Below are 20,263 nucleotides of genomic sequence, written 5' to 3'. Positions count from 1 at the left end.
ATCCCAGCACTTTGGGAAGCCAAGGTGGGCGGATCACTTGAGGTCAGGAGTTCAAGACTAGCCTGGCCAACGTGGTGAAACCCCATCTCTACTAAAAATACAAAAATTAGGCATGGCAGCAGGCGCCTGTAATCCTAGCTATTCTGGAGGCTGAGTCAGGAGAATCTATAGAACCTGGGAGGTGGAGGTTGCAGTGAGCCAAGATGGCACCACTGCACTCCAGCCTGAGGGAGCGAGACTCCATCTCAAAAAACAATTCTACTTTTAATTTTTATTCTCTATTTGGTGATATACTTTCTCATACTTTGATTTAGTTGTTTAGATGACTTCCTTTGTCTCTTTAAACATATTTACAGGAGCTTATTTAAAGCAAGTTCAATGTCTAGGCTTCCTGAGAAACAGTTTGTATTGATTGCTTTTTTCCCCTTCTTTATAAGCTGTATTTTCTTTTTCTTCTTTTTTTTTTTTTTCGAGACAGAGTTTCACTCTTATTGCCCAAGCTGAGTGCAGTGATGTGATCTTGGCTCACCACAGCCTCCGCCTCCCGGGTTCAAGTGATTCTCCTGCATCAGCCTCCTGAGTAGCTCCGATTACAGACACGCGCCACCACACCCAGCTAATTTTGTATTTTTAGTAGAGATAGGGTTTCTCCATGTTGGTCAGTCTGGTGTCAAACTCTCCACCTCAGGTGATCTGCCCGCCTCGGCCTCCTAAAATGCTGGGATTACAGGTGTGAGTCACTGCACCTTGCTATTTTCTTATTTTTTTTAATGTCTCATAACTTTTTTTTTTTTTTTTTTTGAGATGGAGTTTTGCTCTTGTTACCCAGGCTGGAGTGCAATGGTACAATCTCGGCTCACCGCAACCTCCGCCTCCTGGGTTCAGGCAATTCTTCTGCCTCAGCCTCCCAAGTAGCTGGGATTACAGGCATGCACCACCATGCCCAGCTAATTTTTTGTATTTTTAGTAGAGACGGGGTTTCACCATGTTGACCAGGATGGTCTCGATCTCTTGACCTCGTGATCCACCCACCTCGGCCTCCCAAAGTGCTGGGATTACAGGCTTAAGCCACCGCGCCCGCCCCAACTGTTTTTTTTTTTTTGAAGACTGGACACTTTAAATAATACAATGTGGCAACTCTGAAGTCAGATTCTAACCCCCATCCAGGCTTTGTTGTTTTGTAGTTTGTTGCGAGTTCCCAGGGACAAATGGCCTGGGTCATAGGATAGACGTATGTTCAGCCTTAGGAGATGCTGGCATTGTAATTTTTTTAAAGAAGTAATTAGCACCTCAACATTTATTGTTTTGAAGACTGACTTATGTAACAGTAAGAAATAATCATGAAAATTCAAGTTTGACATCAGAGTACACCAGCTTTCTGTTTCAGAGCAAAATAGATACCTTTTATGACTGGTGGCGTGTTAACGCCCCATTGATTGTTTTGCTTTGATTGGACATTTTATATAACTTGCAAATTTTAACAGTTACCAACTCTCTGAAAATGAAAATATTGGCCAGGCGCCGTGGCTCATGCCAGTAATCCCAGCACTTTGGGAGACTGAGGCGGGCGGATCACTTGCGGTCAGGAGTTTGAGACCAGCCTGGCTAACATGGTGAAACCCCATCGCTGCTAAAAAAAATTCAAAAATTAGCTGAGCATGGTGGCGCATGCCTGTAATTCGAGCTACTCAGGAAGCTGAGACAGCAGAATCGCTTGCACCTGGGAGGTGGAGGTTGCAGTGAGCAGAAATAGAGCCACTGCACTCCAGCCTGGGCGACAGAGTGAGACTCTGTCTCCAAAAAAAAAAAAAGTCCACTTATTAGCATGGCCTTATTATTTTGCAAATTATTTAAGCTCAGACTTATAAAGTGTACTTGTGTACTTTGTTCATGTACATTATTTATAATTTCTTTAATATACATATAAATTAAAAAACTGTTCAAGAACAGTGGCTCACACCTGTAATCCCAGCACTTTGGGAGGCTGAGGTGGGAGGATCACTTGAGGCCAGGAGTTTGAGACCAGCCTGGGCAACATAGTGAGACTCATCCCCCCACCCATTTCCAGAAAAACTATTTTAAAATCTAAAGTGGGTTAAGTAAAACCAAATTAACTATTTTAATTGGAAAACATCTCATGTCTCTTATTACCAAGCCAAGTGTCTTGATTCTGGGATTTTCAGTGTCATTTGTTTGCCGAATTCGCACACACCGCAAGGGGGAGCCATGGCTCCAACATCAGAGGCAATAAACCGCCTAGCCTTGGGGTTGAGAAATTCCGGCGACGGTGTTGGGAGGCCCCACCATTTTCGCCTGCAGAGCCAGCCCTGCGCCGCGAGGGGGCGGCATCGGAGAGACCGCCGCGTCTCGGGAGCAGGCTGCAGGGCGCGGCCGCCCGCAGTACCATCCCCAGGGGAAAAGCGCTGGCTGCGTCCCCATCCTCCCCGGAAGTGGTCTAATGATACCCATTTCACAGATGGGCAAATGCAAAGGCGGAACCGGGATTTGAGCCTAGGTCTCTTTCTGATCAGCATGGGAATTTTAACCTGCTCCGTTTCCGACCTGGGCCGGTTCACCCCTCCTTAGGCAACCTGGTGGTCCCCCGCTCCTGGGAGGTCACCATATTGATGCCGAACTTAGTGCGGACACCCGATCGGTATAGCACACTACAGCCCAGAACTACTGAACTCAAGGGATTCTCCAGCCTCAGCCTCCCGAGTAGCTGGGACTACAGGCAGGCGCCACCGCGCCCGGCGAGCCTAGGTCTCTTTCATTCTGCAGCCTTAAGAAATAAATGTCTCTGCTTGCTCTGTGTGTGTTGGGGACAACGGGGACTTTTCTGCAACCAAGCCCAGTGTGCCCCCTCTCATCTTCTAGCACGTTCTTCTCCCGCTTGTACTCATCGGAGACTCCCCTCACACACCTATCCTGGGTGCCATCCTTCTGCCTCAGCCCACCGCCCATGTAATCAGCCTCCTAAGCACCCCTTCCACCTGTCCCCTCATCCCCCCACTGCTCTGCCTCGGTCCAGCCCTGGGGTCGGCAGGGGTCCCTGCCTGGACTTCCCCACAGGCTCCTGGACTCTCAGAGAAGCAGCCACCTGTCCAAGGTCGCACAGCAGAAGAGACACTTTTGGGATTCAAGACGCATCTATGGGTCCAAAGTGAATTTTTTTTTGTTCTTTGAGAAAGGGCCTGGCTCTGTCACTCAAGCTGGAGTGCAATGGCATGACCTCGGCACACTGAATTCTCTGTCGTCCAGGTTCAAGCGATCCTCCCACCTCAGCTTCCCGAGTAGCTAGGACCACAGGCATGAGCCACCACGACAGGCTAATTTTTTTTTGCATTTTTTGTAGAACCAGGGTTTCATCATGTTACTCAGTCTGGTCTCAAACTACTAAGTTCAAGCGATCCACCTACCTCAGTTTCCCAAAGTGCTGGGATTACAGGCCTGAGCCACCACACCCCACCCCGATTTGGATCTTGCTTCTGCTCCCAGGATGACCCATGTCCTGGTAAGAGAGATACCAGGTGGTGCTTGCACCCCTCCACCCCTAACCCCTCCACCACCATGGGAGCCTGGGACTCAGAGGCCGAGTCCTGCACAATCTGGAATTTCAGGTCTATAAATCATTGGGGTGGCAGGGAGCCCATCAAAGCTGTTCACCCATTCTGGTCTGCTGGCTTGGCCTCTTGTCTGCACCCCCACACACACACACCCCACACACACACCCTCCTTCCTTCCTGGGAGAGCGGCCCAAGGAGGGGCCTGGGCGTATATAGGGAGCCACAGTGGGTGGGGCTGGCCAGAGAGGCTCCAGGGACAGAAGGTGAGGAGGGGGCTCTGGGAATCTGGGTGCAGCATGGGGGGTCTGAGGCTCAGGAGGGGCAGTGCCCGCTTCGGGCCAGTGACTGCCCCACTGGAGCCCAGGTGTCCTCTTCTGCAAAATGCCAGAACTGTGGGCACAGCAGTACCAGCCTGGGCCCTGCAGAGAGCCGGAGCAAGCCCTCACAGCTGGGGAGGCTCGGAGCTGGGGGTCTGGCTGGCCCTTTATGCTCCTGGTCTCATCCTGCTCCTGTGTCCCGGGCAGAATGATGGCATCTGCGGCAGCAGCAGAGGCTGAGAAGGGATCTCCAGTTGTGGTGGGCCTGCTCGTCGTGGGCAACATCATTATTCTGGTGAGACTTGCCCCGGTGCTGGGAGCCGAGTGGGTGTGTGGTGGGGAGGGGGCAGTCCTGAGCTCAGGGTGGGGGATGAGGGTCCAGACCTGCCTTGAGGGCAGACTCAGCCATCAGTGCAGCATGGGTTTACACCCCGGCTCTGGCTCTCCCCAGCTCTGTGACCTTAGCAAGTGACTGTCCCTCTCTGTGCCTTCTTTCCTCATCTGTAGATTATGTCCTCATTGTGTGGGCTGTTGACATGTGGATTAATCCATGCGTGGCCCTCAGCTCAGGGAAAGTGCCCGACCAATGCTGGCTGTCACCGTCAGCATCACTGTGGACATAATGCGACCCCCTGGTGCATAGGAGGCCACAACAAGAAGGAAGGACGACAGCGTCTTTCTTTCAATTAACATTGGGTTTTGGTTTTGTGCTTGTTTCGTTTTCGTTTTGAAACGGAGTCTCATTCTGTCACCCAGACTGGAGTGCAATGGCCAATCTCAGCTAACTGCAACCTCCGACTTCTGGGCTCAAGTGATTCTCCTGCCTCCGCCTCTGGAGTAGCTGGGATTACAGGTGCCCCCCACCCCCCACCCCCCAGCTAATTTGGTTTTTTGCGACTCTGTCACCCAGGCTGAACTGCAGTGGTGCGATCTCGGTTCACTGCAACCTTCACCTCCCAGTCTCAAGTGATTCTCCTGCCTCAGCCTCTCAAGCAGCTGGGATTACAGGCACGTGCTACCATGCCCAGCTAATTTTGTATTTTGTAGTAGAGATGGGGTTTCACCATATTGGCCAGGCTGGTCTCAAACTCCTGACCTTAGGTGATCTGCCCACCTCGGCCTCCCAAAGTGTTGGGATTACAGGGGTGAGCCACCTCGCCTGGCCTTGTGTTTGTTTTAGAGGCAGGGTCTATCTCTGTTGCCCAGACTGCAGTGCAGTGGTGTGATCCTAGCTTACTGCAGCCTCCAGCTCCTGAGTTCAACTGATCCTCCTGCCTTAGCCCTCTGAGTAGCTGGGACTACAGGTGCACATCACCACATCTGGCTAAATTTTTTATTTTTTGTAGAGATGGGCTCTCACTATGTTGCCCAGGCTGGTCTCAAACTCCTGGGCTCAAGCAATCCTCCTACCTCGGCCTCCCACAGTGTGCTGGGATTATAGGGGTGAGCCATCTTGCCTGACATATTTGTAATTTTTATGGCCATGGCCATGTCGCCTCCTCGGGGAATAAGAGCACCATCAAGGGAGGGCAGACAGACCGACTGTCTTCTCTGTGCCAGGCTGCTGCTCCAGCCTTTCATCCTTGAAGCAACTGGCAGCTGGGGCATGCGGGTCGGAGGTCTGGCTGGGCCACCTCTTCTCTCCTGGCCTCTGTTCACCCTCATCTCTGCTCATGGAAGGGGAGGTCTTTGCCTACCTTACTGAGAGGGCGGTGGAGGATCCGAATGGGGAAGGAACTTGCTCATGGAGATGCCCGGTGCCAGGGCTGTTGGTCCCGAGCAGACCTTTCTAACACGCCGCTCTGTCAGCTGTCAGGCCTGGCCCTGTTTGCTGAGACAGTATGGGTGACAGCTGACCAGTACCGCGTGTACCCACTGATGGGCATCTCGGGCAAGGATGACGTCTTTGCTGGTGCCTGGATCGCCATCTTCTGTGGCTTCGCCTTCTTCGTGGTCGCCAGCTTTGGTGTCGGTGCCGTGCTCTGCCGCCGCCGGTCCATGGTCCTCACGGTGAGGCCCGGGGGAGAGGGGAGGGGGACACTGGGAGCCAGTTCAGTGGCAGGCGCCTCGCCAGCCAGCAGCATGAGTTCCCCACAGTGCCACACTCAGGCATCCAGGCATCATCTCACTGAGTCTTCCCACAGCCCAATAACCCAGGCCCAGCAGTTACCCCTGTTTCACAAAGAAGCCAGGGCACAGGGAGAGGAGCCGGGCTCTGCACAGCGGGAGGACTTCAGTAGCAGGGCTGAGTTTTTGTTTTTTGTTTTTGGTAAAGATGGGGGGGTCTCACTATGTTGCCCAGGCTGGTCTTGAACTCCTGGCTCAAATGATTCTCCCAACTCGGCCTCCCAAAGTGCTGGGATTACAGGTGTGAGCCACCCCACCCGCACCCAGTGCAGGGCTGGGATTTGAACCCCTGCTAGCTGCTCTCCAGAGTCTGTGCTCATGAACTCTGCCAATAATAGCACAGCTACCATTTAATAAGTGTTTACTACATGCCACGAGCTGTTCTACAGGGCTTACTGGATTAGTTCATTTATCTCTTATAGTCCACCAAGAGATACCATCATCATCATGACCCTGTTTGATGGAGATTGAAACCAAGGCTCAGAGAGGTGAAGTCACTTATCCAGGGTCACACAGCAAGGCAGTGGCAGAGCCAGTTTCAACCTGAGAAGATTGGCTCTTGAGCCTGTGCCCTTAATCTCTGCCCACAACCATAACCCACATTTCACAAGTGCCTAACTCTGGGATAAGCAGAGTTAGAGTTAGGTGGTTGCTCACGCCTGTAATCCCAGCACTTTGGGAGGTCGAGGTGGACAGATCACTTGAGGTCGGGAGTCCGAGGCCAGACTGGCCAACATGGTGAAACCTCATCTCTACCAAAAAAAAAAAAAAAAAAAATTAGCCAGGTGTGGTGGCAGGCACCTGTAATCCCAGCTACTTGGGAGGCTGGGGCAGGAGAATCACATGAACCCTGGACTCCAGCCTGGATAACAGAGCAAGACTTCATCTCAAAAAAAAAAAAAAAAAAGGAAAAAAAAATGAGCTTCCTCAGTCCTCCCAAAAGCCTTTCACAGTTAGCGCTTTTCAACCCATTTACCAGATGAGGAAACTGAGGCTCACAGAAGCCAGTGACCTCTCCCAGGTGACCAAGAGAGCAGGGATTCCAATCCAGGCCCAAATGACACAGAGACGGCACTGTGCTTCCTCGACACCCTCGGGTTTTTCAGATTCCCAGGAGAAGCTAGTCATCTGATGAACAAATGCTCGTGAGCAGGAGCTACGTGCCGAGCCCTTCGCTGGGCACTGGGGCTCTGTGCTGAGCGAGACATAAAAGCCCTTGACCTAGGGGAGCAGCGCTCAGAGGAAGAAGACAAGGAACAGGAGGGAGGTCGGGAGCCAGGGGAGGGTGAGGGAAGACCTCACTGCCAGGGAAAGCAAAGATCTAGAGGCACAGGAGGTGAGGCAGGTGTCTAACTGGAGGAAGAGCCTTCCAGGTGGAGGTGGCAGCAAGGGCAAAGGCGCTGAGGCCAGAATGGGCCAAGGGTCCAAAGCAGCTGGAGCTGAGTGAGGAGGAGGTTGGGGGGTGAGAGGAAATGAGGCAGACAGGTGAGGAGGAGAACAGTGACGGGGGATGGGAAAGAAGCAGGAGGGAGGTGGGCATTATGGACTTAGGCTTTATCCTGAGTAAGATGGAGCCATGGACTCCCTCCCTCCCTCCCTCCCTTCCTCCTTCCTTCCTTCCTTCCATTTGTTTTTCTTTTTCTTTTTTGAGACAGAGTTTCACTCTTGTTACCCAGGCTGGAGTGCAATGGCGCGATCTCGGCTCACCGCAACCTCCGCCTCCTGGGTTCAGGCAATTCTCCTGCCTCAGCCTCCTGAGTAGCTGGGACTACAGGCACGCGCCACCGTGCCCAGCTAATTTTTTGTATTTTTAATAGAGACGGGGTTTCACCATGTTGACCGGGATGGTCTCGATCTCTTGACCTCGTGATCCACCCGCCTCAGCCTCCCAAAGTGCTGGGATTATAGGCTTGAGCCACCGCGCCCAGCCTGTTTTTCTTTTTCTTACTCTGTCGCCCAGGCTGGAGTGCAGCGGTGCGATCTTGGCTCACTGCAACTTCTGCCTCCCAGCTTCAAGTGATTCTCCTGCCTCAGACTCCCGAGTAGCTGGGATTACACGCTCGTGCCACCACAGCTGGCTAATTTTTTGTATTTTTAGTAGAGATGGGGTTTCACCATGTTGGTCAGGCTAGTCTCAAAATCCTGACGTTGTGATCCACCTGCCTCTGCCTCCCACAGTGCTGGGATTACAGGTGTGAGCCACCGTGCCTGGCCACTTCCATTTACTTTTCTAGAAAGTGGTCTCACTCTGTTGCCCACTTCTTCCTTCCTTTCTTCCTTTCTTCCCTCCCTCCCTCCCTCCTTCCTTCCTTCCCTCCTTCCTTCCTTCTTTTCCTTCCTTCCTTCCCTGTTTTTCTAGATAAGGTCTCACTCTGTTGTCCAGGCTTGAGTGTAGTGGCACAATCATAGCTCATTGCAGCCTCAAACTCTTGGGCTCAAACGATCCTCCCATCTCAGCCTCCCAATAAGCTGGGACTACAGGTGTGCACCACCACGTGCAACTAATTTTTCTATTTTTTTTCTCAAGATGGAGTCTCACTATGTTGCCCAGACTGGTCTCAAACTCCTGGCCTCAAGTGAGCCTCCCACCTCAGCCTCCCAAAGTGCTGGGATTACAGGCGTGAGCTGCCACACCTGCCCTCTTATTTTCTTATCCGGCATTTAATTCTCTGGCATAACAATTTAACCAAAGCCCTAAAAATTCACCCAACTATTTTAAAAAAGTGCGTTTGCGTCTGTCTCCCCTATTAGTTTTTCTTTTTTTTTTGAAATGTATTCTCTCTCTGTCACCCAGGCTGGGGTGCAATGGCGCGATCTCAGCTCACTGCAACCTCTGCCTCCCGGGTTCAAGCGATTCTCCTGCCTCAGCCTCCCAAGTAGCTGGGATTACAGGTGCCTACCACCACGCCCAGCTAATTTTTGTATTTTTAGTAGAGATGGAGTTTCACCATGTTGGTCAGGCTGGTCTTGAACTCCTGACCTTGTGATCTGCCTACCTTGGCCTCCCCAAAGTGCTGGGATTACAGGCCTGGGGCACCGCACCCAGCCTTTCTTTCCGAATGTCTTATGGGAAATTTCTAATGTAGACTAGGGTAGAGTACGTGGTGTCTGAGCCCCGCACACCTCTCACCTGACTTCAGCAACATCAGCTGCGGACTGCCCACATTGTCTCCTCTATCCCCTTTCTCCCACACTTTTCTTCTGGGTATCTTGAAGCACATTCTAGATGCCAAGTCACTTACCTGTAAATACTGGAGTGCACATTTCTCTGAGTGATAAGCACATTGTTTTAAAGCAGTCAGGTGTGTTGTGTGATGTCATCCCGTCTCCCAGCAGCGGAGTTCACACATCCACACACAACCTCCTGTTGCTTTATGGGTGGAGGTGCAGGGGAGGACAGGAAAAGAATTTTCATCAAACATTAACTATTGAGCTTTTTTCTCCCACCCTCCATATCATTGACACAATCCACCAAATTCACCCAAGTTCCTTTATATCTTCCAACACCTAGTCTGTGTCAAATGTCTCTGGTTATCTGAGAACATCATGTTTGTTTGTTTTAGGGTCTCACTCTGTCTCCCAGGCTGAAGTGCAGTGGTGTGATCTCGGCTCACTCCAGCCTCTGCTTCTTGGGTTCAAGCGATTCTCCTACTCAGCTTCCCGAGTAGCTGGGACTACAGGCACGTGCCACCATGCCCAGCTAATCTTTGTATTTTTAATAGAGACAGGATTTTGCCATAGTGGCCCAGCTGGTCATGAACTCTTGACCTCAAGTGATCCACCCGCCTCGGCCTCCCAAAGTGCTGGGATTACAGGTGTCTGCCACCACACCTGGCCCGAAGTTTTGTATTTTTAGTAGAGATGAGGTTTCACCATGTTGGCCAGGCTGGTCTCGAACTCTTGACCTCAGGTCATGGCCCCCTTGGCTTCCCAAAGTGCCGGGATTACAGGCGTGAGCCACCCACCATGCTCAGCCTGTCTCAAAAATAATTAAATATTTCAAACATACAGAAAAGTTGGAAGACTTACACAGCGAACACCTGAATACCCACCATATATTACAGATGCTACTATTCACACTGCCCTAAACTTTTTAAAAAGTTGCATTTCCACAACGATGCGTCCCTGGTGGGGGTGTGGCTTCACCGGCTCTGCCCGACGCGCCGTCCTCCCTCTGATCTCCCCAGTACCTGGTGCTCATGCTCATCGTCTTCATCTTCGAGTGCGCCTCGTGCATCACGTCCTACGCCCACCGTGACTACGTGAGCGGGGCGAGGCCCAGGGAGGGGCCTGACCTGTGTGGGAGGGGCCTGACCTGTGTGGGAGGGGCCTGACCTGTGTGGGAGGGGCGAGGGTCCGGCGCGGCGGGTCAGAGGTCGCCCTGGCTCCGCACCCAACAGCCCTGCCAGCCCCTGTTCTTCCGGCTCTCTGCAGATGGTGTCTAATCCATCCCTGATCACCAAGCAGATGCTGACCTTCTACAGCGCGGACACGGAACAGGGCCAGGAGCTGACCCGCCTCTGGGACCGCGTCATGATTGAGGTGGGCGCGGTGGACCGGTGCTGGGAGGGCCTGGGGCTCCCGCTATATCCTCTTGTAGATGGGTGAGTGCCTTAAAGACATCACTCATGAGATGGCTAGGAGAGCAGGGCTGCCATCACCACCATTCTCCAGGTGAGTAAACAGGCCCAGAAAGAGAAAGTCCCTTGCCCGAGGCCATGCGGTAGAGCTGGGATTGGAACCGGCAGGCTGGCTCCAGAGCCCCTCCCGTTAGCCTACGCATACCACCTCAACAGAAATGTTGACAGTAATAACAATGATAGTAACCGCACCATTCCCGGAGCACTAACTTGTGTTTAACACTGTTCAAAGGACTTTTATTTTCATATTTTGAGATGGAGTCTTGCCCTGTTGCTCAGGCTGCAGTGCAGTGGGGTGACCATAGCTCACTGCAGCCTCCAACTCCTGGGCTCTAGTGATTGTCCTGCCTCAACCTCCCAAGTAGCTGGGAATACAGGTGCACCCCGCCACACCCGGCTAAGTTTTTTAAATTGTTTTTTGTGGAGACAGGGTCTTGCTCTATTGCCTAGGCTGGTCTCGAACTCCTGGGCTCAGGATTCAAGTGATTCTCCCGCCTCCCAAACTGCTGGGATTACAGGCATGAGTCACCAGTGCCTGGCCTCAAAGCACTTTTAGAGCTTATTTAATCCTCACTACCACGCCATAAGGGAGATCACCTCTTTAGTGATGAGGAGACCAAAGAAAGAGGTTGAGTATCTTGGATGAGGTCACACAGCTGGCAGGTCACGGAACTGGAAGGACTCAGACTCAGACTGCCAGGTTTGAAGAGATACACCCTTCATCAAATCCAACTTGATACTGCATTGGAGGAGGAAGATTGGCTGGATGCAGTGGCTCATGGCTCACACCTATCATACCAACACTTTGGGAGGCCGAGGCGGGCAGATTACTTGAGGCCACGGATTCGAGACTATCCTGGCCAACATGGTAAAACCCTGTCTCTACAAAAAATACAAAAATTAATCAGGTATAGTGGCACGCACCTATGATTCCAGCTACTCAGGAGGCTGAGGCAGGAGAATGGCTTGAACCCAGGAGGTGGAGTTTGCAGTGAGCTGGGACTGTGCCACTGCACTCCAGCCTGGGCGACAGAGGGAGACTCTGTTGCAAAAAAAAAAAAAAAAAGGAAGAAATTGAGGACTCAAGGTAAACCCAAGTCCTCTAGCTAGCCAGGATTTGAACCCATGTTTGAAGGATGCCCAAACCTATGTTTTCCTGATTCAGGAGCCACAAATGAAACACCTGGATTTCTTACCAAGGCCAGGAAAAGCCAGACATCTGTCCTTTTTGGGTCATTTCATCAGCGTAATTCTTTTTTTTTTTTTTTTTTTTTTTTTTTTTTTTTTTTTTTGAGACGGAGTTTCGCTCTTGATACCCAGGCTGGAGCGCAATGGCGCGATCTCGGCTCACCGCAATCTCCGCCTCCTGGGTTCAGGCAATTCTCCTGCCTCAGCCTCCTGAGTAGCTGGGATTACAGGCACGCGCCACCATGCCCAGCTAATTTTTTGTATTAGTAGAGACGGGGTTTCACCATGTTGACCAGGATGGTCTCGATCTCTTGACCTCGTGATCCACCCGCCTCGGCCTCCCAAAGTGCTGGGATTACAGGCTTGAGCCACCGCGCCCGTATTTCATCAGCGTAATTCTTGATAAAAATATTTTATTGTATTTTTTGAGATGGAGTTTCGCTCTTGATTCCCAGGCTGGAGTGCAGTGGCATGATCTCGGCTCACTGCAACCTCCACCTCCTGGGTTCAAGCGATTCTCCTGACTCAGACTCCCGAGTAGCTGGGATTACAGGCACGCACCACCATGCCCAGCTAATTTTGTATTTTCAGTAGAGATGGGGTTTCATCATGTGGGTCATGCTGGTCTTGAACTCCTGACCTCAGGTGATCCACCTGCCTTGGCCTCCCAAAATGCTGGGATTACCAGCGTGAGACACTGCACCCAGCAAAAATATTTGAAAATAAGTCAGAGGTGCAGGTTTGATCCAAATCCCCCATGAGCCTCTGGTCCTGGGACAAATATCGTCTGCTCCGTGCTCACACACACAGACACCACCTGACACACTCACTTGGACGCCCAGGACATGGGGAAGTTGGCTCCAGCTGTGTCAAAGGCCAACCCTGCCTCTTTTTGCTGTGAGACTTCAGGCAAGTGACTATCCTGTCTGAGCCAGAGCCTGCCTGACCCTCCGCCTTTCTCTCCAGCAAGAATGCTGTGGCACATCTGGTCCCATGGACTGGGTGAACTTCACGTCGGCCTTCCGGGCAGCCACTCCGGAGGTGGTGTTCCCCTGGCCCCCACTGTGCTGTCGCCGGACGGGAAACTTCATCCCCCTCAATGAGGAGGGCTGCCGCCTGGGCCACATGGACTACCTGTTCACCAAGGTGTGGCCCTCTGCCCTGCTGCACCTGTCTGTCCATCTGTCTGTCTTCCTCTGGTCACTGCTCCCTCTCTGATTCTATGTCCTTCTCCCTCCCTGTGGCTGTCTGTCTAGCTTTTTCCCTCTCTTCCTCCCCTCTCTGATTTTCTTGTTTTCTTTTTCTTTTCTTTTATATTTTTGTGACCAAGTCTTGCTCTGTCGCCCAGGCTGGAGTGCAGTGGCACAATCTTGGTTCACTGCGGCCCCTGCCTCCCGGTCCAAGCAATTATCTCACCTCAGCCTCCAGAGCAGCTGAGATTACAGGGGCATGCTACCCTCCCAGCTAATTTTTGTGTTTTTAGTAGAGATGGGGTTTCACCATGTTGGCCAGGCTGGTCTCGAACTCCTGACCTCAAGTGATCTCTCTGCCTCGGCCTCCCAAAGTGCTGGGATTACAGGCGTGAGCCACTGTGCTGGGCCCCCTCTCTGATTTTCTCATGCTCTCCCAACTCTCTCTCAAGTCAGCAGGATGCACCCAGGGTCTGTCTGATCCAGATCTGGCACCTGCAACTTTTCTCAGCTTGTCCAGGAATAAGAGCAACAATAGGGCTGGCGAAATGGCTCACTCCTGTAATCCCAGAACTTTGGGAGGTCCAGGTGTGCAAATCACTTGAGGTCAGGAGTTTGAGACCAGCCTGACCAACACGGTAAAACCCCATCTCTACTAAAAATACAAAAATCATCCGGGCACGGTGGTATGTGCCTGTAATCCCAGCTACTCGGGAGGCTGAGGTGGGAGAATCACTTGAACCCAGGAGATAAAGGTTGCAGTGAGCCAAGATTGCACCACTGCACTCCAGCCTGGGTGACAGAGTGAAACTCTGTCTCAAACCAAACAAAACATCAAACAAAAGAAAACAAAACAATAGGGCCAGGCGGGGTGGCTCACGCCTGTAATCCCAGCACTTTGGGAGGCCGAGGCGGGTGGATCACGAGTTCAAGAGATTGAGACCATCCTGGTCAACATGGTGAAACCCCGTCTCTACTAAAAATACAAAAATTAGCTGGGCATGGTGGTGCACGCCTGTAATCCCAGCACTTCGGGAGGCCAAGGCAGGAGGATCGCTTGAGGTCAGGAGCTCAAGACCAGCCTGGGCAACATATCAAGACCCAGTGTCTACAAAATTAGCCAGGAGTAGTGGTGTGTGCCTGTAATCCCAGCTACTGGGGAGGCTAAGGCAGGAGGATCATTTGAGCCTAGGAGGTCGAGGCTGCAGTGAGCTGTGATGGTGCCACTGCACTCTAGCCTGGGCAACAGAGACTCAAAGAAAAAAAAAAAGCCAGCTGTAAGCAAAATCACCCTCAGACTGTCATAGCCATCAGCAGGCAGCACCTACTTGTTCAGGGCTCAGGTTCAACATCAGCTCCCTGGGGCCCCAAAACCCCCCGAGGAGGTGGGTAGTGCCATGGTCCCCATTGCACGGGTGAGAAAACTGAGGCTCAGGGAAGGCGGTGACTTTCCCAAAGGCACACAGTGACTCTCGCCTTCATCGGCCAGCCTCATGGGTGTTTTTCTCAAAACTCCCCACCCCCTGCTCAGGGCTGCTTTGAGCACATCGGCCATGCCATCAACAGCTACACGTGGGGCATCTCGTGGTTCGGGTTTGCCATCCTGATGTGGACGGTGAGAGGCGGGGAGCCCACAGGCCGGGTGGGCTGGGGGTGGGGGGCAGAGTGCCCTCATCTCACTGCCTCCTTGCCAGCTCCCGGTCATGCTGATAGCCATGTATTTCTACACCACGCTCTGAGGGACAAGAGGGGAAGGCCATATACGCACCCCGGCCTCCTACGCATCCTCCTCCTGCTTCCTCCACTGGGGCCTGGATGGCTGCCTCACCTCTCCCCTCCCGACCTCCCTAGCCCCTCCCTTCTTCACATCCAGGATCTGTTTCTGGGTTCCTGAGCCCTACTGTGCCTCGGGTGTGCCCTGAAACCCAGGGCTTGTGTGCACGAATCCTTGGCCCTTGACCTCATTCCAATCGGCTGGTTCCTGCCCATCTTTCAGGGACCTCTCCCTGATCCCGGCTCTTGTAGCCCTCTGAGCTCCTCCTTCACAGCAGGTGTCGCCGTTCTTGCTGACTGTCATTTGCTTTGTCAACACCATTCTTGCTGTTCATGATTGTCATTTAAGCTCTGGAAGCCTCGATTGCTTTGAGAGCCTGTCATGGTCACTTTACTGTCCCCATCATCACCCAGCACGGGGCTGAGCACTTATTAGATACTCAATAAATAATGAATGGATCAATGAATGAATGAATTTGTTTTCTTCTGGGTCAAGGGAGAATGAACAAGAACTGTTCTAGGCTGGGCGCAGTGGCTCACGCCTGTAATCCCAGCACTTTGGGAGGCCAAGGTGGGCAGATCACCTGAGGTCATGAGTTCGAGACCAGCCTGGCCAAAATGGTGAGACCCGCCACCCCCCCCCACCATCTCTACAAAAATGCAAAAATCAGCCAGGTGAGGTGGTACAGATCTCTAGTCCCAGCTACTCTGGAGGCTGAGGCAGAAGAATCTCTTGAACCCAGGAGGTGGAAGTTGTAGTGAGCCAAGATCGCACCATTGCACTCCAACCTGGGTGACAAAGCAAGGCCCTGTCTCCAAAGGAAAAAAAACCCTGTTCTGATGGAAGTGGCAGAAACCCAACTGTCACTGACTGAAGCATAAAATGGAATTTATCAGCTCACATAACTGAGTCAGTGGGGCTGGCTTCAGGCATGTCTGGATCCAGGTGTTCAATCTAAGTGTCCAGGAAACCTGCTTCATTCTCAGACAGGATTTATCTGGCAACTCCAGACTTAGGTCTTTATGACTAAGCAACGCAACAGAGAGAAAGAGCCTCTCTCCCAAGGGCTGTAGCCAAGGTCCAGAGTTGAATCTCGCCATCTTGGCTTAGGTTCTAGGCCCATCGTTAGGTTGGGAAAGGGAGGGCACATGGCTTGCTGACCCTGCTAAGGGTGCATGCAGTGGCCGTGTTGGAAGGGGAGTTGTTTATCAAAGGAAAATCCAGGTACTGGGCTCTTGAGACTTATAGGTGATAAACATCCTTCTGCTAGGGATACAGCTTCCAGCAAGTTCTCTAAGGGGTCCATGACAGCAAACCATTAAGAATCAAATTGTGGTCGGGAACAGTGGCTCACACCTGTAATCCCAGCACTTGCCAAGGCAGGCAGATCACTTGAGGCCAGGAGTTTGAGACCAGCCTCGTCAGTATGGTGAAACCCTGTCTCTACTAAAAATACAAAAGAGTACCCGGCGTGGTGGTGGGAACCTGTAGTCCCAGCTACTCGGGAGGCTGAAGCAGGAGAATTGCTCGAACCCGGCAGGCGGAGGTTGCAGTGAGCCGAGATCGAGCCATTGCACTCCAGCCTGGGCTACAGAGCTCGACTCAGTCTCAAAAAAATAAAATAAAATAAAATAGATATATATATATACACACACACACATATATACACATACATATAAATAAATAATTTTAATAAATAATTTTTTTCAGACAGAATTTTGCTCTTGTTGCCCAGGCTGGAGTGCAGTGATGCAATCTCGGCTCACCGGAACCTCCGCCTCCCGGGTTCAAGTGATTCTCCTGCCTCAGCCTCCCGAGTAGCTGGGGTTACAGGCATGCGCCACCAACCCAGCTAATTTTGTATTTTTAGTAGAGACAGGATTTCTCCATGTTGGTCAGGCTGGTCTCCAACTCCCAACCTCAGGTGATCCACCTGCCTCAGCCTCCCAAAGTGCTGGGATTACAGGTGTGAGCCACTGCGCCCAGCATAATAAATAATTTTTGCAGGAGACAGCTGTATGTGAGTTGATTATAAAAAGACGTCATAATAACTGGAAAGCCCATGTGAGGATGTTCATTACACTAACCTAAATGACCATCAGTAGGGAACTGGGTAAATTAACTATGCTATGTCCATCCTCTGGAATACCACAGTGGTAAAAAAGTAATGCTTGAACCTGGGAGGCAGAAGTTGCAGTGAGTCGAAATTGTGCCACTGCACTTTAGCCTGGGTGGCAGAGTGAGACTCTGTCTCAAAAAAAAAAAAAAAAAAAAAAAAAAAAAAAAAATCACACTGCAAAAGAATATTTAATGGCATGAAAAAAATACTTGGGAAATTGTGACTGAGAAAAACAAATTACAATATAGCATGCCAAGTATGATTCCTTCTCTGATAAAAATATAAGTATGTGCATGCTTGCATTTTTTAAAGAAGGTCTTCCAAAGGTTATTGAGGAAGAGGATACATTTGCAGGGGATTTTTATTTCATTACTTGGGCATTTTGGTATTTTCCAAATATTCTATGATGATTACTGCCTTTGTCCTCCAACAAAAATCAAGAAATAAATCTTAATTAAAATGTCACTGCTGGACATAAAATGTACAATGAGAAGGGAATTATTCTACTAAATATTTTAAAACTTTATCTGAGCAGTTAAGACAGGCCAGGGCTGGGTGCAGTGGCTCACACCTGTAATCCCAGCATTTTGGGAGGCTGAGGCAGGAGGATTGCTTGAGGCCAGGAGTTCAAGACCAGCCTGGCCAACATAGTGAGACCTCATCTCTCCAAAAAAATGTAAAAATCAGCTGGGCATAATGATTTGCACCTGTAGTCCCAGCTACTTGGGAGGCTGAGGGAGGAAGACTGCTTGAACCCAGGAGATAGGGGTTGTAGTGAGCTGTGATGGTGCCACTGCATTCCAGCCTGGACAACAGCAAGACCCTGTCCCCCCTGCCCCCACCAAAAAAAGGCCAGGACTTGCCAGATGGGGGGCCGGGTGGTTAATCTGCCCTCTGCCCTCTGGGCACTCAGGTAGGCAGGCTGCCATCTCTGACCCACATCTGCCACTCGGCTTTCTGGCTCCGTCTGACCACATAACTGCAGAGTGTGGCTCCGTCAGGTCGGCAGTGGTGTGGCCTCACCCAGGCGGCTGCCGGACAGGTTTGTCTGCCCCAGTCCCCAAACTCAGAGGCCCACTCCTGTGGGTGAGAGGGGAGCAAAGCGGTCAGGGCTAGGTCAGGGCCCGGACCCCTTGAGGGCCAGGCAGCCATTCAATGGCTGTTCCCACCACACCCCCAGCTGACTGCATCCCTCCTCTGCCTCTAACCCTCCATGGCTCCCCAGCAACCTCCTCACCTTGCACTGAGGGGCCCGTGTGGCTTGGTCCCTTGCCACCTCTCCAGGTATCTCTCTCTCTCCTGCTCCACCGAGCCAAGCTCTCTCTTTCACCATCTGAGATCAGAGAATGGAAATAAGAAACTGTGTTATATAGCAGTCGAGCAGGACACACGCCTCTGACTACATCCACTTTTGCTTAGACTCCTTCCATGAGGGCAAGTTATTGTTTTGTTTTGTTACTAAAATGTAAAGACCCACATCCCTGCCCTTTCCTCAGGCGTCCGGTACCCACCAATTCCTCCTCTCTGGTCACCATGTCCTTGGCTGGCGTCAGAAGAATAGGTATAAACTTCCTAGTATATAAGAAGATCTGGTTTGACAAGTTCGAATACAATGATGCAGAAAGGAAATTCTATGCGCAGATGAATGGGCTTGCTGTGGCTGGCGCCTCCCGCCAGATCAGTGCCAGCGTGATCCTCTGTGACATTGCGAGGGCGAGAGAGAACATCCAGAAATCCCTGGCTGGAAGCTCAGACCCTGGAGCCTCCAGCGGCCCCAGCGCAAACCACAGCGAGCTGGTTGCATGGGCATAATGCAGGAGCTGCGGCCGACCGTGTGTCTCCAAGCTGGAGGCCAAGCCTGCGGAACATGATGACTTTGACCTGTTTGGCAGCAACAATGACAGGAGGACAGGGAGGCAGCGTGGCTGCAGGAGGAGCAGCTGCGGCGGCCCGCAGAGGAGCAGGACAAGAAGGCCGGGCGCAGTGGCTCACGCCTATAATCCCAGCACTTTGGGAGGACAGGTGGGTGGATCATCTTAGGTCAGGAGTTCAAGACCAGCCTGGCCAACGTCATGAAATCCTGTCGCTACTAAAAATACAAAATCAGCTAGGTGAGGTGGCTCATGCCTGTAATCCCAGCTCCTCGGGAGGCTGAGGTAGGAAAATTGCTTCAACCTGGGAAGCAGACGTTGCAGTGAGCCGAGATCGAACCACTGCACTCCAGCCTGGGCAATAGAGCAAGACTCTGTCTCAAAAAAGAAAAGGCCAAGAAGTTGTGCTGGTGGCCAAATCCTCTATCCTGCTGGACGTGAAGCCTTGGGACGATAAGAGGGACATGGCCCAGCTGGAGACCTGTGTGTGCTCCATCCAGCTGGATGGGCTGCTCTGGAGGGCCTCCAAGCTCATGCACGTGGGCTACAGTATCCGGAAGCTGCAGATTGACCATGATTAAAAACTGAGAACGGCAAAAAAACAAACAAACAAAAAAAAAACCCACATCCCTTTGACCCAACTGACTCTGCTTCTGGGAGTCTATGCTGCACATGCACTCAGGAATGCAAGCAAAGAAAGACCTACGCACCAGGGTAATGGAAACGCAGAAACTAAGACACAGCCTGGGCTGGGCATGGCGGCTCATGCCTGGAATCCCAGCACTTTGGGAGCCCAAGGTGGGAGGATTGCATGTGCCCAGGAGCCCCGTCTAGGCAATATCGTGAGACCCCATCTCTATTGTATTAAAATTAAAAAAAAAAAAAAAGAAGAGGCCAAGGCGGGCAGATCACTTGAAGTCAGGAGCTCGAGACCAGCCTGGCCAACACGGTGAGACCCTGTCTCTACTAAAAATACAAAAATCCGCTGGGTGTGGTGGCACGTGCCTGTAATCCCAGCTACTCAGGAGGCTGAGGCAGGAGAATCACTTGAACCCAGGAGGTGGAGGTAGGCCACTGCACTCCAGCCGGGGGTGGGGGGAGCAGAGCGAGACTCTGTCTCAAAACAAACAAACAAACAAAAAACAGTGAGAGGGCCTGGTTCCCCCTCTGGAATGTTTCCCATTGTCCAGGTTTGACGCTATGCTGTGCCATCATCACATGTGGGGTCAGGGAAGCGAAAGTGCTCATTCCAGGACACACGCCAGCCCTGGGAGCAGGGGTGGAGTCAGCTCCATCCACAGGGTCTGGCCTGGGAGCGGGGAGGAGTTGCTTATCCAGGGCAGGCTCTGAGCCTGAGCCTTCCCAGGTGAGCCAACCCTGGAGACAAACGGACCACAACCCCCACCACCGCCGGTCAACCTTCCTCCCAGCGATTCCGGGATAAATGACACAGACAGCACTGAGAATTCCA

At 51.8% G+C, this 20,263-nt stretch overlaps 1 protein-coding gene and 1 pseudogene across 1 annotated transcript; both read left to right on the top strand.

Moving 5' to 3' along the window:
• The first annotated feature begins 4,094 nt into the window (after positions 1-4,094).
• Positions 4,095-15,259, top strand: UPK1A (uroplakin 1A). Its single transcript, XM_021676536.2, has 7 exons — positions 4,095-4,178; positions 5,693-5,893; positions 10,198-10,272; positions 10,445-10,552; positions 12,805-12,984; positions 14,560-14,643; positions 14,723-15,259. The coding sequence occupies exons 1-7, from the start codon at positions 4,095-4,097 to the stop codon at positions 14,765-14,767; spliced, it is 777 nt and encodes a 258-aa protein (XP_021532211.2). The 3' UTR covers positions 14,768-15,259.
• Positions 15,260-18,454: 3,195 nt separating this feature from the next.
• On the top strand, positions 18,455-19,373 carry LOC110569464 (elongation factor 1-delta-like; annotated as a pseudogene).
• Positions 19,374-20,263: the final 890 nt, after the last annotated feature.

The sequence above is a fragment of the Aotus nancymaae genome, unplaced genomic scaffold (assembly GCF_030222135.1).
Source record: "Aotus nancymaae isolate 86718 unplaced genomic scaffold, 86718_ANA_hifiasm-v0.15.2.pri h1tg000028l, whole genome shotgun sequence".
Classification (NCBI taxonomy): Eukaryota; Metazoa; Chordata; class Mammalia; order Primates; family Aotidae; genus Aotus; species Aotus nancymaae.
The sequence above is the reverse complement of the archived record's forward strand: the minus strand, read 5'-3'. Positions and strand labels throughout refer to the sequence as shown.

Excerpts from the sequence above, each read along its gene's own strand:
- UPK1A (XM_021676536.2), top strand. The coding sequence starts at position 4,095 with ATGGCATCTGCGGCAGCAGCAGAGGCTGAGAAGGGATCTCCAGTTGTG. Across the intron at positions 4,179-5,692 it reads TGGGCAACATCATTATTCTG|CTGTCAGGCCTGGCCCTGTT; the intron begins GTGAGACTTGCC and ends CCGCTCTGTCAG. Across the intron at positions 5,894-10,197 it reads GCCGGTCCATGGTCCTCACG|TACCTGGTGCTCATGCTCAT; the intron begins GTGAGGCCCGGG and ends TGATCTCCCCAG.